The sequence below is a fragment of the Eubalaena glacialis genome, chromosome 6, assembly GCF_028564815.1.
Source record: "Eubalaena glacialis isolate mEubGla1 chromosome 6, mEubGla1.1.hap2.+ XY, whole genome shotgun sequence".
Classification (NCBI taxonomy): Eukaryota; Metazoa; Chordata; class Mammalia; order Artiodactyla; family Balaenidae; genus Eubalaena; species Eubalaena glacialis.
Window position 1 is genome coordinate 68,408,467 of NC_083721.1, and position 19,972 is coordinate 68,428,438.

At 36.2% G+C, this 19,972-nt stretch overlaps 1 protein-coding gene and 1 pseudogene across 1 annotated transcript in view; both read right to left on the reverse strand.

The window, feature by feature from the left end:
- The window catches only part of POLQ (DNA polymerase theta), a 107,740-nt gene that overhangs the window by 43,035 nt on the left and 44,733 nt on the right, over nt 1–19,972 (reverse strand). The window contains exons 15-16 of the mRNA XM_061193154.1: nt 18,824–19,067; nt 2,027–5,133 (exon numbers count right to left, since the gene is read on the reverse strand). Of these exons, the coding sequence (XP_061049137.1) occupies nt 2,027–5,133; nt 18,824–19,067 (3,351 nt within the window). The remainder of the gene's footprint in view (nt 1–2,026; nt 5,134–18,823; nt 19,068–19,972) is intronic.
- LOC133093767 (ATP synthase F(0) complex subunit C1, mitochondrial-like) lies at nt 1,358–1,891 on the reverse strand (annotated as a pseudogene).

Here is a 19,972-nt window from a genome sequence, read left to right on the forward strand (position 1 = left end):
AGAATTAGGTATGATTTTGTATTTGAGTCAATATTTTTCCTAAAATAATACACCTTTCAATTTCACAAAGACATAGGTCAAAAACTAATCCATCTTATTTACAATTATATCCCCAATACCTGGAAAATAACTGTCACATATTTGTTAAATTTAAGTGAATGTTTTTATCCCTCTAACCTCTAGCACAGAAAATGTACTCAATTTTATGTTTGTTGAATGAAAAATGGAAAGAGCTAGTCAACAATGAAAGTACATAAAACTTGTCGTTAACACATATGCTTCCTGAATTGAAGATCAAATACTCAGAACTTTATGAACAAACTCTTTCATAAATATAGAGATTTAAGAAATTTGAACAAATCTTTGATTTCCACAACAGGTTGTCAAGCTGACTACAGCTATCCCCCATAATACTGAATCATTATTTCCATGAAATAAGACAGGAATACATGGCATTATTTAACCAAAAGTTTCAATTCTCTGAAAACCTGAAAGAGTTCTATGAGGCTTTCATGACTATCAGTAGAGGTACAAGTTCTACTTGAGATAAGTCTTGGAAAACATAGCTAATATACACTGTGAAAAATATAGTGCCTGTTTGCTATGTACTTCTGTTATTACATAAGTGAATATGAATATTACAGTTTAAGAGAAAATAATTCATGAGCAATGATGATTAATAAAAACCATCAAGTCTGCCATTTGCAACAACATGGATGGACCTAAGTGAAATAAGTCAGACAGAAAGACAAATACTGTATATTATCATTTATATGTGGAACCTAAGAATTAAAGACGAATGAATATAACAAAAGATAAACAGACACAGATATAGAAAACGAACCAGTGGTTACCAGTGGGGAGAGGAGGGGGGAGAGGAAAGATATCAGTAGGGGATTAAGAGGTACAACCTACTATGTACAAAATAAATCAGCTACAAGAATATATTGTACAGCAAAGGGAAATATAGCCATTATTTTACAATAACATTACATGGAGTATAATCTATAAAAATACTGAATCACTATGTTGTATACCTGAAACTAATTTACTATTTTAAATCAGCTATACTTTAATTAATTAATTAAATTCAAACCATGTCACACCATTAAGGTACCATAAAAAGTCTGATCCATTTTCAAAATATACATCTTAAATTTTACAAAATTATATTCTAACTAATATACATATTATATAATATATGCACATTATGATTATATATATATATATATACATAGATGCATATATATATGATTTCTTAGAGAAATGCTGTGTTTAATGGTAAGCTTGGCACGCTCTAACACCAGGCATGACCAGGAGCTAAAGCAGCAGGGATGTACAGGAAACCTCCAGAGACTCACAAAGTAAAGAGGATGAGGAAGATAACCAAACAGAAGGGCCCTATGGCCTCAGACAAGGCAGAGCCCACAATGGCATAGAAGAAAGAGGTGTTGTTTGAGAGACAGATTCCTGGCACACCCAAGCATCAATCTGTCAAACACTGTTCTAATGCTGGCCCCTGAACCAGCCATACCAACTGTGGTGTCCCCACCAGCAATAAGATTGGCTGCTGGGTCAATGTCCTGGGAGACAACACTGGTATGGAACTCCTGTGGGGAGCTGCTATAGAAAGGCTGTTTAGATGGGATTTCTGGCCTGCTTGGAAGGAGGCAGACACAGGCCTGATTGTGCCTGATCCAGGCACAACAATGGATCAGAGCCAGAGGAACGAACAGTCTCCTAGTGGTCTGCACGTTTTCAGTCTACCAGCTTAAGCTCTTGGCCTCACTGCTCAGCTCTCCTACCCATGTGTCCAGAGGTCCCCCATCTCTTATACCAGAGGGTAACTATTTTTAATCTAGTTGTGCTGAACAATAAGGCTGTTCCACATGTAAATGCACATAGGAGAAACTTATTAAACTTTGAACACATTTATTACATTTAATATCCAATACTGAAAAGTCTCAGTCCCACCTCAGTCCACTATTTTACATACAAATGTAAAAGATTTTTAAAAAAATCTTACCTTGCTTAAACCTACCACCAATAGTAGCGCTTTTAGAAGATGTCAAATTACCGATCTTTTCACAAGCCAATGAGATGGAAAATCGAGTTTTGTTTTGCCACTCCTTCACGAATGTTTGAAAGAGAGTTTGGTCACTCGCTACGTCAATTATGGCCAAACTTTCTGGACTGCATGAGGCTAGAGTTAACTGCGATCCATCCTGTGGTAACTGCGATGAAAAACTTGTGTCTCTAATAGGACTGTCATCTTTGAAACCATTTCTAGTCTCTGGACTTAAATCGCGGTTTTTATTATCTGAAGGTGAGCCAAATGAATAACTTTCACCAAGTTGTAAACCACTACTAATTTTCTTAAGTTTTACAGAAGATGTTCCAAGAAAACCTGGAAATGACAACTTAGAAGCAGATGGTATAGGAGGAATGAGTCCATTATCATCAACTATACAGTTTTCTTTACAAGGCAAGAGGGAGGAGGTTTCACCATGAATGACATTGTTCTCTAGTGCGTCAATATTGCCTTTTAACACATTAGGGGAAAATGGAATTCCTTGCACTTGATTTGTCTCCAAATTTGAAATCATTTCTTGTTTGTCATTTACCTCTGTATTTTTTCCTTTCAAACTGAGCAAGTCTGTAATGGTTAATTTTAGCTTTTCATTTTCTAGAGGACTGGACACATTATCTAAAATCCTTTGCAGTCCTGGACTTAAATCAAATGATGCCCCTGACCATATGAATGAATTATCTTGCCTTGTCCCAGTTAATTTGGATTTTTGAGACCTTTTATCTTTATCTCCTCCAATTACTTCTGTTTGGGAATAATCATTACCCACAATCACTGGATCACTCAGTTCTAATACTCTAAGAGATCCTGCAGTATTATGTTTCTCTTGGACAGGAAATACGTCTAAACTGTCCAAAGCTTCAACCATCTGAGCAGAATCCATTTCTGAAAATACAGTAGACTCATCACTGAAACAAGACAATGGCTGCTGATTATCTTGATTCTCATTCACATCTGATTTTTTAATTGGGCCCTCTGGTTGTAGACACGGAGAATCACCAAAATGGACTGAAGTTATTTCAGAAGGAAGGCGTTCTTTTGCTTGTACATCAGGTGGTTGCTCTTCTACGAGGTACTCTTCACTGAAACTGTCAAACAGTAAACTACCACTCAAATTCAAACTTGTTTCAGGAACTGGCAGACGTTCTACTTCTATATCAGTAGGAGTTCTCATTTTAGGAACCAGAGGTATAACTGGTTTCATAGCTTCTTGTGTTTGATAACCTTGAAGAAAACTATTTAATTGGGAGTCAGTAACAGAAAGTTCATTGCCTTTAAAACATGGGTCATTTTCCCCTATTAATATTGGAGAATAAAAAATTGGGCTTTCTGGAGTCAGGTTATCAACCCCATGTGAATCAGTGTTTTGTTTCATAGCATCTACAGTCTTAAGTTTCAAATGATTTGTCATTCCTGGTGAATGTTGTTCACCTGGAAAAGTAATGTGGATCTCTTTCTGAAAGGAGCTCACTGAGCTCTGTTTGTCTAGGCTCTTCTGCATCATCCCTGTTGCCAGGCTGGTATCCTTTGCTCCTTCTTGCCTGCCATTTTCAGTTGCTATCTGTTGAATTATTTTCTCTGACTGAGTATCCAGGTAGAAACTATCTTCAAAATCACAGAGATCTAAACCTAAGTCAGAAACATGATTATTTTTAGTTCTGTCTGCTGCATAAGCATCTGTTTTTACCTGTACTCTAAGGGTATTTAGAATATTCTCACACTGGCCTCCTGATTTACCAAATGCTCCACTTAGTAGATGTACTCCACTGGGTATCTCAGTGCTGCTTATGTTATCTCCTGATACCTGAAGATTACTTGATTTATTTTCCTCAGCATTAAACTTTGTACTTTCACATTTCATAACAACATTTGAGTCCCTATTCATATAACTGCTATCTGTCTCATAGGGCATTTGTCTTGCTATTGGTTTTTTCAGTTTGGTGTAAGTATTTGTCTGTTTATCAAACTGCTTTTCCAGGCACTGGTTAATTGGATGGGTGTCATGGTGTTTCACATTAACATGCTGGTTTTTTGAATCATTTTGTATCAGCGCTTCATTTTTTTTTTCTGATTCAACAGCTAATACTCTTCCATTTTCACTAACCACACTAGTGGCTTGATGAGTCACATTTTTATTCTGGGATCCTGTGATAAAATATTCCACAAGAACATCATTAGATATTTTATTGTTCCTTGAACAACTCTGTTCTGTTTGTGATGGGAATGATACTTTGCTATATCTTCCCTCAGCACAGAAAGATATGTTTTTAGCAAATGGCTCTGGACTTCTAAATTCCATATTCTTCTCATCTGAAGTAAATGGCTCTTCACAATGAATAGGATTAGACAGAGTCTGTTCTTGTAAATTGATTCTACACATCCTAGTGTCTTTCACAGGGCTACTGTCTCTAGATCGTTTTAGATGCTTACTATGTTTCCAAGATTGAGAGGTTGTACTCATCTCTTCTGAACTGAAATTCAAAGCTTCTTTTTTTGTTTTCTCAGATGAGAGAGTCTGAACAACTTTCGTAGTGCTTGCTTTCCCCTCATTCACAGAGGTTCCTAGCTTTTCTTTATTTATACTCAAAGAAGCCCGTTTTTTTGCTCTGGAAGTGGAATGCACCTGACGTTCTTGATGCCCATCCTGAAATTTATAATGAAAGGAATCTGTATGCTCTCTACTTTTATCTAAATCTTGCACTGTATTTGGTAAATGAGTAACAAAAGAACCACTAAATACTGTGTTACTTTTTTTCTTTGAAGTTAATCTTTTATAAGAACTCTTAGTTTGGGGTATAAATTTGTGTTCTTTTACTTCTGATTCACTGCAGGTCAATGAGTGTGTATCAGAATTTAAAAGGGAATATGGACTCCACTGCACTCCTATTTCAACTAAGTCCTGCTGCAGAATCATCCTGGCTTCTTCTACTATAAGAGTTGCCGCTTCCCTTTCAGTTAAATCTTTTCTGCCAGTCACCCAAATAGTTCGCATATTCCGACGTTCTTCAACTGCTTCCTCTTCCTCATCCACTGCCTTTCGGGTACTATACAAGAGGTAGGAAAAGAAATAAATTAATGCATTGATTCATTTATTAATACAAGTATTTATTAAGCATCAATCTGAGCTTTTCTAGGAACTGAAGAAATAGCACTGAACAAGAGGGAAATGTATCTACTCTCATACAGCTTACATTATAGTTGGGGAAATCAGAAAGTAAACAAATGTTAAAATGCATTCTGTGTCAACTGGTAATAGATAAGAGCTGTGCAAAAAATTGAAGTGCCATTGTGACCACCTAGAGGGGTGGGATAGGGAGGATGGGAGGGAGATGCAAGAGGGAGGAGATATGGGGATATATGTATATGTATAGCTGATTCACTTTGTTATAAAGCAGAAACGAACACACCATTGTAAAGCAATTATACTCCAATAAAGATGTTAAAAAAAAAAAAAAATGAAGCACCAGAAAGGGATAGGTGGTTGTGCAATTTTTAAATAGCATCATTAGGGAAGGCCTCACTAAGACAGAGTCTTTAAATGGAGACCTGGAGTTTATTGATTGACAGAATTTGAAAGACAGTTCAGAGTAACTACAAGAGATTCAAAATGAAGAGAGAAAGTTCAGAATTGAGAGATCCAGGGAAGGAGAACCCCATATTTTTCATACAAATTCTGCCCAAATATCTGGCTGACCTCAAAACTATGCAAGTGTGGAGAGACTCCAAGCAGCTAGGTGAAAGTCTAAACAACTGAACAGAGATTTGAGCTATTGCCTACGATAGGAAAAGTTTGAGCTTAGCCAAGCTGACTGATAAAATATCAGTGCTCTTCATAGTAAAATAATAGATTCTACACCCTAAAAGGTCAAACATACGTAACTAAAGTACCATGAAGAGAAGAAAAACAGGATGAGGCATAAAAATTATGGAAGCTGGGAAACTTCTGTTTCCAACCAAGATAAAATAACAGGGACCAATTTAGCCTCTCACCCAAAACAACTAAAAACTGAGGTTAGGTCATAAAAGACATTGCAGTTTCCATTTTGCTCTCTTTTGGGTCATTCACTCTGGGGGAAGCCAACCATCATGGCATAAGGGTCTCAAGCAGCTCTATGGAGAAGTTCATGTAGAGAAATGAACACCAACCTGCCAGCATGTGTGTGAGGCATCTTAAAAGCAGATCTAAGTCAGCCCTTCAGATGACTACAGTTCTGGCCAACAACTTAACTACAACCTCCTGAGGAGCTCAAACCAGAACTACGAGGAAAGGTACTCCCAAATTCATGACTTGCAGAAACTTTGAGTTAATATATATTTACTAGTTGCTTTTAAGACACTAAGTTCTTAAGTAATTTCTTCCATAGCAAGAGTTAACTAAAATGCCTAGTAAAACTATCGAACTTCAAAGATATAGAAAATAAATCTCGGGACTTCCTTGGTGGCGTAGTGGTTAAGAATCTGCCTGCCAATGTAGGGGACACGGGTTTGAGCCCTGGTTCAGGAAGATCCCACATGCTGTGGAGCAACTAAGACCGTGCACCACAACTACTGAGCCTGTGCTCTAGAGCCCGCGACCCACAACTACTTAGCCCACGTGCCACAACTACGGAAGCCCGCGCGCCCTAGAGCCTGTGCTCCGCAACAAGAGTAGCCACTGCAATAAGCCCATGCACCCCAATGAAGAGTAGCCCCTGCTCACCACAACTAGAGAGAGCCCACACACAGCAATGAAGACCCAACGCGCCAAAAATAAATAAATAAACAAATAAATGTTAAAAAAAAAAAGAAAAGAAAAGAACTCTCAAGGCCTACATATTTGGAAGGGCAAAAGAATCACACTCCCATAAGAATTCTCGAAAACAGCATACAAAGCAAAGAAACAACATTTTCAAAAGACTCAGTAAAAGAAAGTATAGACCAAGGATTTCTATCCAGCCAAGGTGTGCTTCAAATATCAAGGTTATGGAAAAACTGTCTGAAACATACAAGAACTTGAGGAATTCTATACTATATAAGCCCTCCTCAAGGAACCTAAAGCTACTAGAGGATAAGTTTCATCCACTCAAGAGAGGAAGGAATACTTCAGCAATAACAACGATGGTAATCTGAATAACTAAAAATGTAGATTATATTAGTCTTCCATCCCTACCCCCCACAAGGGTGGAGGCAAAGGTGGAAAATTAATGTACGCAAGTTTTATATTGAGATAAAGTAGAAATAATGCACTTTGAAAAAGGGAGAGGGAAAAAGAAAGTTAAAGTAAGCTCAATGTCAGTGACTGTTGTTCCGGCAATAGGTAGGAATTACAGGATACAATTAAAATTTTGACAAACCAGATAATAAAAAGTACAAAAGCACCCATTAAAACAAAAATATACACCTTTCTAAATTTAAAAATAAAATACCAAAGAATACCCTTGGGTGGAGAAAGAAACAGCAAATATCACATAATACACATAATTATAAAATAATTTGAGACAATTGAAACGAAACATGTTATTCATATTGATAAATGTGAATGGGATTAAATCATCTATTAAAAAGATCTTCAATTTGTTTCAGAAAGCAAAACACAACTACAACTCAATGTGGTATAAAAAAGCATATCTAAAACAAAGTAATTCAAAAAGGCTAAAAATAAAGGGATGGGCAAAGGAATTCCCAGGCAAAGGGAAACAAGAAGAAAGCAGTGAGGGATATTCCAAGAAGGGTATAATTTAATGCTCAAAACCAAAAGCACAACAAAGATAACTAGCAATCAGTCATATTTACTATGAACATTTACACTCTAAATAACAAGCAACCACATTTGTGAAGCAAACACTATAAGAGATACAAGGAGACAAAGAGAGAAGTGTACTAACAATTAGTAGACTTTAATAAACCATTCTTATTAAAAGACAGATGAAGTACTGGCAGGGGGGAATAAGTAGGAATGAATAAGACTTAATTAACATAATCAAAAAGGTAGACTTTGTGACAATATCTCAAATATTTTACTTTTATAATAGAGAATACAACTATCTAGTTTGTATTGATCATATATTAGTAAACAAAGAAATCGTCAGTGAATTCCATAAAGTAGAAATGTTATAAACAACATGCTTAGATTGCAATGCAATAAAACTAAAAATTATTAACAACAACAACAAAAAAGAACTTCTACCCAGGCAAAAAAGGGAAAACATGCAAATTCCATAATTCCTAAAAAAATATAACGAAAGCCCTAAATATCAGAATCTATGGTTACATTTAAAATAAGACACCACAGGAAAATTCACAGTACTAAATTCATAGTATTAAAATAAAAACAAACAGTATTTTATCAATAAAAATATGAATGTCAACAAATTAAACTAGTTCAACAAAAAGAACTAGAAAAAGTATGACAAAGTAAAACAAAAGAAAGCAGTAGGAAGTAGTAATAAAATTCAAAAAATAGGATTTAATGAGGTAGATTTTTTTTAATAGACCTAACTAGTAAAAGAAAATACTTGATTTTTTAAAATTTACAAAATAGACCACTAGTTAATCTGATCAAGAAGAAAACAGAAAGTAGAAATTTACAAAATAATAAATCAAAAAAGAGGCATAGCCAATGAAATAGAAGAAATATTTAAAATTCCTAACAGACTAATTTACAGATCGCTATGAAAATATATTTGAAAATCCAGATGAAATAGATAATTTCATTGGGAAAGAAAGGTTACCAAAATTGACCCCACTAGACATAGAAAGCTTAAAGAGATTAAGTTCTGAAAAAATAAAATAGAGAAGGTGATCAGAGAATTAACCCCATAAAAAGGCACCATCCAAGATTGTTTCATAGGGTAATCATATCAAACCTTTAACCAGTCCCAAAGTACTGAAAATAAGGGAAAATCTTCCTTTTTGTTTTTCATGAAGAAAGTCTGATATCAAAACTTGAGTAAAGATAGTGCAAAACACACATGTGAACATACGTACAAAAACTGTAGACTAATATTATTTATGGATAACAATGCAAAAGTATACTATATTAAATATTAGCAGATAGACTCCAACATCATGTAAAAAAAATAATATAACACGACCCAGTGAAATTTATTCTGGAACATAAAACTGATTCAACAGTAGGAAATCTATTAATATAACATGCTAAGAGATGTAAAGGGGGAGAAACCTATGACTATCTCCATAGATACTGAAAAAGCCTTTAACAAAATTTAATAAAAAATTTTCCTGATAAAAAATATACGAGAAAATTGCAATTAATGGACATTTTCTTAAAATGATTACACACACACACACACAGACACACACACACACACACACACACACACACACACCATAGTCCTGAAGTCAGTATCTTACTAGGGTAGCAGAGGCATTTCCACTAGGATCACAAAGCAAAAATGTCCACTATCTCTATTACTACTGTCTACTACCACTACCTATTAGAGCTATTAGCTAATTCAATTAGACCAAAGAAATCAGTTAGATGCACAAGAATTGTTAGGGAAAAAGTAAAATAACTCTATTTACAAATGATATGACAATATACCTGGAAAATCCTTGAGAATCAATGATAAAAGTAATTTAAACAACAAAAGTATTCAGAAAATAGCACGATAAAAAAAATATAAAACTCAACAGCCTTTACATATTCAAATAATAACCATGTAGAAGACAGAGAAGAGAGCCACTAATTAAAAGCAGAATAATGATTAAATAGGAATAAATTTAACAAGAAATGTACAAAATTTGTATGAGGAAAACTAAAACTCCTGAAAACCTATATGAGGAAAATATTTTAAAACTCCTGAAAAATCAAAAAGACTAGATCCAATGCAAAGATATTACCTATCCTTGGGTAGGTTCACTCAACATTATAAAGATTTCAGTTCTATTAAATTTCAATCGAATTCTAATACAATATCAAAAAGCACTTTAAGTTTCATATGGGCAAACATGCAAGAATAGCCAAGAAAATACTGAAAAACCATAAGGTAGAATTTACCCTACCAGACATTAAAACACACTATAAAGCCCTTATAATTAAAAGCATGGTACTGGCTCATTAATTGACAGAAAGAATAGCAAATTGAGAATAGAAAGTCCAGAAATAGACTTAATTACATATGGATATTTAATATATGATGATGGCATCTCAAATCACTGGGACAAAGATAAACTTTTTTATAAATGGGAACCATTGAGAAATAAAATTGGATCCAGACTTAACACCATACACAAAATTAAATTCTAAATGCATCAGGAATCCAAATGCAAACTTACAAATACTAGAAGAAAATGTGTGAATTCCTCTTTCATCTCAATATATGAAAAACCTTTCTAACTATGACAATTTAGAAGCAAAAAAAAAAAAAAGATTGCTAAAAAATAAATGAAAAGAAAAATAAAAATTCTGCATGGTGAAAACAATGCAATAAAGTCAAAAGACAATTGATAAGTTTTGAGAAAAATTTATGAAATATACATGTGAAACAAATGGCTAAGAACCCTAATCAGTTTTAAAAAGAAAAGATTCTAAGACTCTTTAAAAATGAGAGGGTAAAAACCAAAACCTAGTAGAAACATAAGGAAAAGATATAACCAGATAAATTCACAAAGATATATTTCTTTAAGTAATCTGGAAAATAAGAAAAAATATTCACCATCACGCACATTTAGAGAAATGCACATTAAAACCATACTGAGATACAACTTCTCATCTATCCGACTAGTAAAAATGAAAACCGTTTTGTCAAAGAGAAAAACCAGAGGCTCCAAGTGGCATCACTTGTGCTAAAGCCCATGATACCAAGCCTAGATTTAATACATAACCTAAATACAATTTAAACCTTCATCAGACATGTAATCTTTTTTTTTTTTTGAAATATAGTTGATCTACAATAAGAGCTGTATTTTTTTTTTTTTTTTTTTTTTGGTTTAAAGACAAGCTTGTAAGGATTGGCTATTCCAAAGTTCTAAGGAATATAGCTAACTCAAATGATTTTCAAGATCAGGTTATCCAAGATAATCTTTAGGAAGTAAAAGCTAGTTTAAGTTTGTCGCTTTAATTAAAACAGACATGTCTTAATAGTTGTCAGCATTAATTATAATATTTTTACTCTACCTAAGCTAACAAATTTGTCAGCAAGAAAAATAACTTGGTATGATGAAATTTTCATTAGTAACCTAAATATAATTGTTTAGAGCAAGTAAATTAAATAAATAAAAGTAGAATAAAAAGATTTTCTAGGTGAACTTTTGAAGTAAGTTTTCCAAATCTTTAGCCTGAAACCCTAAAGTTTTGCTAAGTTTAGGTTAAGTAATGGAAATTTATTGAACATTTAGATCATTCCAAATAAGATAAAATAGGTGAAAGATTAATTACTGAACATAGCTTTATCTACTTTTGGCTTTCTATTGTTGAAAAACTAAAGATAAAATTTGGGATTATTAGTGAGCATGTTTGGTGCTGCCAACTATTGGCACTTGCCATCTACCTCTACAAGGATTAAATCATGAGCTGCTGCAGCTGCTGACCTTCAACACCCCCTGAAAGGAGTTCAGGGTGGAGATCAGGAATGAGGCACTTCGTGCTCTGGGAAAAACTGGCAGAACAGGTCTTCAGGTAGATATTTTCAGGAGATTTTATGAGCCCAATTCTTACATTCCTCATATCTAGAAAAGCACTAAAATCATTAACAGTGACACCTGCTCCTCATGACTAGCAGCAACCCTCTGCCAAAATGTGTGCTTGGCTGCTCACACCCCCTTCACTAAAGTCATATAACACTGACCTTCCCCGCTACCTCTTTGGAGCGGCTTCTCAGAGCTACCTGAAATGCTGTCTCCCGGGCTATAGTTCTCATTTTGCCCCAAATAAAACTTAACTCACAACTCTCACATTGTGCTTTTTTTTTTTTCAGTCAACAGTGCCATGCTAAGAAAGTTTCTATGAGAAAGCACATGTTTCTAGAAGTTATAGAGTACTTATAATTTTGCCAAGCTTCGGAATGCTAGTGTAAGAGTCCACAACTGTTTAGTTCCTAAATTTTAGCCAGAAATTAAGGTTTTCAAAAGATTAAAAATTCTAATATATGTAATTAAAGCTACAAGAAACAACAAAGGAAACATCTCCATATGCAAGGAAAGTAGGATGTGTTTTTGGCTAGAAAAGGCATGAGGGACTTCCCTGGCGGCACAGTGGTTAAGAATCTGCCTGCCAATGCAGGGGACACAAGTTCGAGCCCTGGTCCAGGAAGATCCCACATGCCACGGAGCAACTAAGTCCATGTGCCACAACTACTGAGCCTGTGTTCAAGAGCCCACGAGCCACAACTACTGAAGCCCGCAGGCCTAGAGCCCGTGCTCAGCAACATGAGAAGCCACTGCAATGAGAAGCCTGCACACCGCAACGAAGAGTAGCCCCCTCTCACCGCAACTAGAGAAAGTCCACGTGCAGCAACGAAGACCCAACGCAGCCAAAAAAAATAATAATAATTGATTTAAAAAAAAACAAAGAAAAGAAAAGGCATGAGGAATGAAGATGCATTTTGTTAAGGGAAATGAGAGTAATTTTGTCTGAACTAGAGCTTCTGGTTATAAAGGGTAAAGGCATACACTGAAGAGAGAAAAGATTTTACCTTGTGTAATCAAGCTGGCTAAAACTGAATTATTATAAGCATTTTAAAAATTAAGTTTTAATATCAATAGTGTACTTATATAAAACTAGAACTTAATTTTCCTTCATCTGCTAAATAGACAATCGAGTATTGTTTCATATGGACCTGTGATCCTATTTAGTCAAGTGTCCAAACCATTTGATATCTTTGACAAACTTCCCCAAATCAAATTCTGAATGAAGTCTTTTGACCACAAACTAACTGAAATTTTTCAGAGGCCCCTGGAACATTTCAAAAGATGTTAGGCTTATTTGGTATGTTAAATTACATGGGAAGCATTACCAAACAAGAAGTAACATTAAGCCTTCTTTATGTTGTACTTGATTAGGTGTATAAGTGTTCTAGAAATTGTGTGAAATTCCTAGAAACTTGATATATCCTGGTGTAATCTTAACTTATAATTCTAGTCATTATCTTAAAATGGTGTATGACATCCTCTGGGACCCCAATCAGAAATGGGTAACAAGTAAACAATCCTTTTACTGCTATTCACTTACTTTCTGAAATTACTCATCAAAATTGAGGCTCACACTAAAAATATTGAACCTGAGTAACAGGGAAATGACCTAGCTGACTTTCATGTAAAGGCAACAGAATCTATATAAAGATTGTGGCAAGTGTTGATGAGATTCATTCTACTTCTCCAAAAACGACCCGCTTACTGCCAGACCTGATGTCCTTATAACAGATGACAGTATGCTCCTGAATCAGAGAAACTAAGATGGGTAAACAATGGCTGTAAATTAAACAAACAGTTGGAGATGTGGGAAAACCAAGATGACCTCATGGTTCTTCCTGGCTCCCTGACAAATCTCATTTTTCTGTTTTCCCATTCCTTCACCCACCACAGTATATGTAAGAACAACTATTTGTGTCCCTAAAGGCCTCAGGCTTCCTCCCTCTGGACCCTTGAAAAACTGTATTCAAGCAGAAAAAGAATTAATTACATAGGACTACATGACCTGAGGAGGATACTCTAATGTTTTTGTTTTTCCAGATTTAAGGAGACGTTTTCTTAAGCTATCTATGACTTACAACAATTTGGTAAAGTATACCTTTGTGAACAAAGATGAAACTTTTTCTCCCCACCTGATCCCTCCAGAATTCAGGAACTCTCAGTGAATATTCTTACTCTCTTAACAATTTATTTGCTTGCATAAGTTCAATAACAATCTTTTCTCCTTGTAACAGGATACAATTAGAAACACTGGCTATATTACCAAGGCTTTGACTGGAATGTCATATTTGAGAAAGGCGTGCACAGACTCAGATATGACCAGATAGCTTCAAAGAACTGCTTCAAAAAAAATCGACCTGGTACCTTGCTTACAAGGTTTCAGCAAAGCAGTCTTGAAAAAGGACTTATATGGTCAATCATTATTCCTGCTGTACTTATATAAATAATCAGGCCAAGTTTAATGCAAGCAAATTAGTTTTACTATGATTATCTTTGGTTAAAAAAAAATAGGGGTAATTAAAGAGAGAAAAATTATCTTTGCACCTTTGTAGATAGAATTAGATTCTAGTCCTGTTAATTGTCTTTGAGGTTTTATTACATACCTGTAAACTGGACTGGATCCTGAATTCTTCTAGTGTCCTTAAATATCTGGCTACAACTCACCAAACTAATATTTCCAATTTTTTCCCACCCTTCTGATTTGACATCACTAAGAACAAAGGCAGCCTTCGAGTCCTGTCAGAAGGGAGCTTACCAAGTGCTCCTGACCACTGACACTGATGCAGAACTATAGAAAGTATTGAGCCTTGGGTACATGTCTCACAGCTAAGGAGGACCACCTGACGTCTGGTCCTACACAACACTGGAGACCCCTGAATCAAAATGATGAGTAAGAAAAGTCGCTGATATCGATGTCTACTGCTTTCGCCCAAGACACCAGATTCAAGTCTTCTTGCTTTAGTTAAACATGAAACCCTTTCTCCTTTTCTTTCTTAATTTCACTCTGGCATTGGCCTGGAAAGATAACACCCTCATCTGTATCTCCCAGGCCATTACTAAGAAGGGATAACCTTCAGTATTTAGGATAACTCTATTTTAGGATGGGAGATTCTCTTTCCACATGCACTAAAAACCTGACTGACTCCTGGCTTGAACACGTAAATGCAGCAGTCCCTGTGAATAAATCTTTTATCAGTATCCCTTAACAGGAATGGTTTGCATCCCGACAGGTCTTGTCTTTGTCTGTGGTGGTTATCATTCTCCTTGGGCCTATGAATGCCCATATGGCTGGCACACAACTGTACTAGGCGTCTTAGGTTATCTAACTGTGTCCCTAACTGTTCTAGAAAAGGCCTAACAGGAGGATTCATGATTCAAGAACTGTTTCCTTTGGCAGGGCCTACTTCCCTGATTAGGAGTTAAAACAAAGAAGAATATGATCAGGAACCTTTCCTCAACTCTTAGAGAACATTGCAGATTCCACTGCTAGGGCACTAGTTGCCCAACAAAAATACTTAGACTCTCTGGCCATAGTTGCTCTTGATAATAAGATAGCCCTTGATAATCTTTTAGCTGAACAGGGAAGTGTCTGTGCTATGACCAATACCATCTGTTGTACCTGGATTGACACTTCTGGTGAAGTTGAAACTTAATTATGTAAGATCACTGAGTAAGCCACTTGGCTTAAAAGGGTGACTCCTTCAACAGTGTCTTTGACTGGTTTGGGTCTTGGGGACTATGGCTCTGAAGCACACTCCAAATACTGGGAGTTATCCTATTTATAGTTATCATAAACATCAGCGCATTGGATCCTCTCAAAAGTTTTAAATGCATGTTCACAGCCACCGACCAGCAGAGAAATGATCTCCCTAAGAGTGGAACATCAGAAAAGAAACGAGGAGAACAGCCACCTTAGAAATTGTGAACCTGTAACAGGGAAGAGCAAAATCTGACTCCATGTTGGATCTGTTTCTTTTACTTTAACCTTTGCTTCCCGTTGCTTTTGTGACTATAATCACTAAAAGGATGCTGTTTATAGCTATAAGCATACATAATGGCCTCCCTTGGGGAACCCTGCCCCTCTGCCTCAATGTTAAACCAAAGTGCCTTCGTTCAGCTCACAGGGAAACACCCTGCCCCTGCCCACCCTTGAATGACTGCAAGAAAGAAGAAATTAACACATCCCCTCCCAGAGGCTGGCCAAACCAGAGGATATTTTGCAAGACTTAGAGCCTTTTTACTTTACTTCCTCACCTCCTCCCCATCTCTGTTCTATAAAAGAAACTAGCATCAGACCCAGATAAGATGGTACTCTAGGACTCTAGTCTGCCATCTTCTCGGATGCCCAGCTTTTCAAACAAAGTCGCTATTCCTTGCCTCAACACCTCGTCTCCTGATTTATTGGTCTGTTGTGCAGCAGAACAAGCTTGGACTCGGTAACAAACCTGAAGTCATGGCCTGTGAATATCATAGGAGTTCATCAAAGACGTCATGACCTATGGATAGCACAACAAAGATCAACAAAGCTGCAGAGCAGTAGTTGAGAGCGAAGCTAATGCCTTAAATTTTGATCACATCTCTCAGGCTGAGAGTATGATGAAAAGGAGGGAATTATTAAAGAGAAAAGCCACAGGCCCCAAATGGCTAAAGCCCATGATACCAAACCTAGATTTAATACCTAACCTAATTGCAGTTTTGATCTTCACCAGAAATGTAATCTTAATCAACCAGTCTAGAATTTCCTGGTCAGCACCAAGAGGTAATCTGTCCATCCTCCCTCCCCACCCGCAAGATACAATCTGCATGATAAAACCCCCTTGCCTTTCCCTTTTACCCCCAAAAAGCTGCCCTGGTATAAAAATAATCCTTTCTTTTATTTTGCTAATAGCTCCTTTGCCCTATCCTTCTTCCTATAAAAACCTTCCATCTTTTAGTAAAACCCCTTCTAGTTCCTAGATTGGATGCTGCAATTCATGAATCGCCAAATAAAGCTAGTTGGATCTTCAAATTTACTCAGCTGAATTTTGTTTTTTAACAACCTCTAACAATGGATTCTACTGGTGAGCTGAGGGGTAATAGACTAGTGAGAGTGCAACTTGGCTAGACCCTTCTGCAGAGCAATTTGGAATCTAATAAATCTATATATATGCACTTACCTTCTGAAATCTCATGTCTAGGAATTTACTCTGAAGAAACATCACCAACAATATGAAAATACATATGCACAAGGTAATTCATTACAGATTGTTGGTAATGGCAAGCTATTTGAGACAATCTGAATGTTGGATGGGTTTTCTGGCTTTTACATACCGGGCACTGAAAGGGTGGCCAGTCTCCAAATACATCAGTTTCTATTCAGAAAATTAACATTAATACAATACTGTATCTAACCTACATACCTTACGCAAAATTTACCAATTGTTCCAAGTATGTCCTTTTTCTAATCCAATCTAGAGTAAGGTGGTACATTTAGTTGTCATGTCTCTTTAGCCTGCTTTAATTGGAATTAGCTCCTCAGTCTTTGTTTCCACGACCTTGATATTTTTGAAAAGTACTGGCCAATTATTTTGTAGAATGTCTCTCAATTTAGGTTTGTCTGATGTTTCTCTACAGTTAAATTCACATTAGACATTTTTGATAAAAATATTCCAGGAGTAATGTTGTGTCTTTCTCAGTATGTCACATGAGGAGGCAGATAATGTTGATTTCTCATATTACTATGTTTCATTAATTTTGATCAGTGAAGGTTCTGGGCTTTCAGAAGAATCACAGTCATGGCAATAATGGCCTTAGAATCACACAGAAGAGATTCCAAAATGTGTTTACAAATTTTTTCCAATTAACTTTTTTAAAATGTGTACTGACTTCAGATGACTCCCTGGAAGGGTTAAGTATGATATATGGTATGCTGTTTCCACAGAGATACTCCCACATCTGAATTTTTTCACCTCAGGTCTTTTATTACATATTTCTAAGCAAGTATGAATATATCCAAAGATTCTGTGAAAATCACAGGCTCCAGAGGAGATCAACACCTTTATAAGTAGGTTTTAAAGCATACTCTATGTAGGTTTCAGCCAGAGGCACACCCAAAAGTGACAAAATCGCCCACCAGTGGATCTTCCAATCTGGGGTCACAGGGGATGACCCTGCCCCCACAGCTCCACATTCTCTGCTTGGGTTGCATATGCTTAAGACTCCAAGCAATTTCATCCTTCAAAATCTAGGTAAAGGTAGCTATACAGCTATAGCTATGCTGGCTGTAGTGCATGCTGTACCAGGGCCCACTACCAGGAATCACACCTGCATTGCTGCCGAAATACACGGAGTAGAGCCCATGATGTGAGGTGGCAATGCGCAGTGAGGCCCTTTCTTTGACTATGCCCCCATCCCTTCCCACATGTTTCAAGTTTCAGAGCGTGTGTCAAACCAAAGAGGAAAGAAGCACTGAACTGGAAATGAGATTAATGCTCTAATTTAGAACAAATTTTTAAAAACTGAAAATAAAACTGTTAATACTTGAAACTGCCTAAACAGCTATAGAATCTGGCTGAGATTCCATACAACAGTGAGTTCAAAGAATAATGGCTGAGAAAATAATTAAGCTATTCCTTGATAATATGCTGAGTCCAGCCCATTCAATGAATTGGTTACACACACACACACACACACACACACACACACACATATCAAGAAGTCCTCTTCTCATAAACTGTTTTTGAGGGACTAGTGTTCCAAAGAATATTCAAGAAGAGTATATTTTAAAGTTTTCTTGCCTGAAGAAAATCTAAGATGAGCCCTGGATATATACTGAGAACTAAAATCCATCAATGCAGAAACATTAGTAACTTAACTTTACTCAAACTTTCTAGGAGAGAGTTATGATACATTTAGAAGTGTCTTTAAAGTCATAAAATATATTTTAAATATACAAAAAAAGAAAAAAGTAATCCTCAAAGGGGAAAAGGAGCCACATTTTCTTCCACTTATACCAAATATGGCATGATATTATCTAAGGGAAAAATATTTTCATATATTATCTATTATTTACAAATTGACCTGTTTTCATTTAATAACATATGTAGGCAAGGGGATTTTTCTTACCTTTTAAAAGGCACAGCATTTTTCAGAACACTTTCCACCTCAGCAACATCTGCTCTGGCAAGATCGGCCACAGTAAGAAAGCCAGAAGCATAGAGGAATCTGGCTCTCTGTGCATTAAGTAAGGATACCCGGACCAGGTCACACAGCTCCCTCTGGATGCCAAATGTAAGACGCTTCTGAAATTGGGACAGTAGTAGTTCCATGTTGTGCCAGCCCAGGCGGTTGGAAAACACTGTAATCATCCCTAGAATATTCATATAATATTTATTGAATTAAAAATTCTTTCTAGACCAATTCTCCATTTCTTGAGATGTATTTTTGTTTCACTGTTGTTTTTTCTGCAGAATTATAAAGTTTAACAGGCCCAAGGTATAAAATAATAGGAGAGCAGACATCTTTAAGGGCCTAGCTAATTGGCTAGACACATTAAATATCATCTCATTTTTTCTTAATCATGAACTTGCATTTGAAAAAATTGAGGCAGAGCACATAAACACAAAACAAACAAAAAGCCCTCACTAGTTCCCCTCTCACTCTCTCTCTCTCTCTCTCTCTCAATTTTTTTCCTTACTTTCTTTAAGGAAGAAAGAACTCTTAAAAGAGGTAAAGAACTCTTTTCACCTAGAGGAAAACAAGAGAGCTAATTTAAATTGTCAAGTGCTGAGAGGATTATTTACAAAGAGTGAAAGTCCCATTGATAATTTCTTAAAAAAAAAAAAAAAAAAAGATTGCCCAGCTTGATAGCTATACCCTCTTGAAATAAAGAGGCCAGAGTAGCCAAGTGTCAAGTCATTAAGAAAATCACTTCCCTACAAGAACATTAACCCTAGAGGTAATCTGAGATCTTTGATGCCAGTGAGTTGAAGGGTAAGTCTCTCCCTTCTTACTACCCTCTCCTGGCATCTTTCCCTCAGTAATCTCTCATGCACACAATTTCACAATGAAACTTCTTACACATGTAAACACACTCTCCAGCAGCCCAGGATTTCCCTCCTAAGGGCTTAAGGATTTGTTGGTAAAATCAGACCTAGAGCTTCCCTTGTTTGCCTAGCTTAGAAGATAAGAGTTTAATTTTATTAAGAAAGACCAGTATTTCCTTAGAGAAGAGATATTTAGAACAGTGAGAAAGAAGTCCAGAAATCCCTCTCC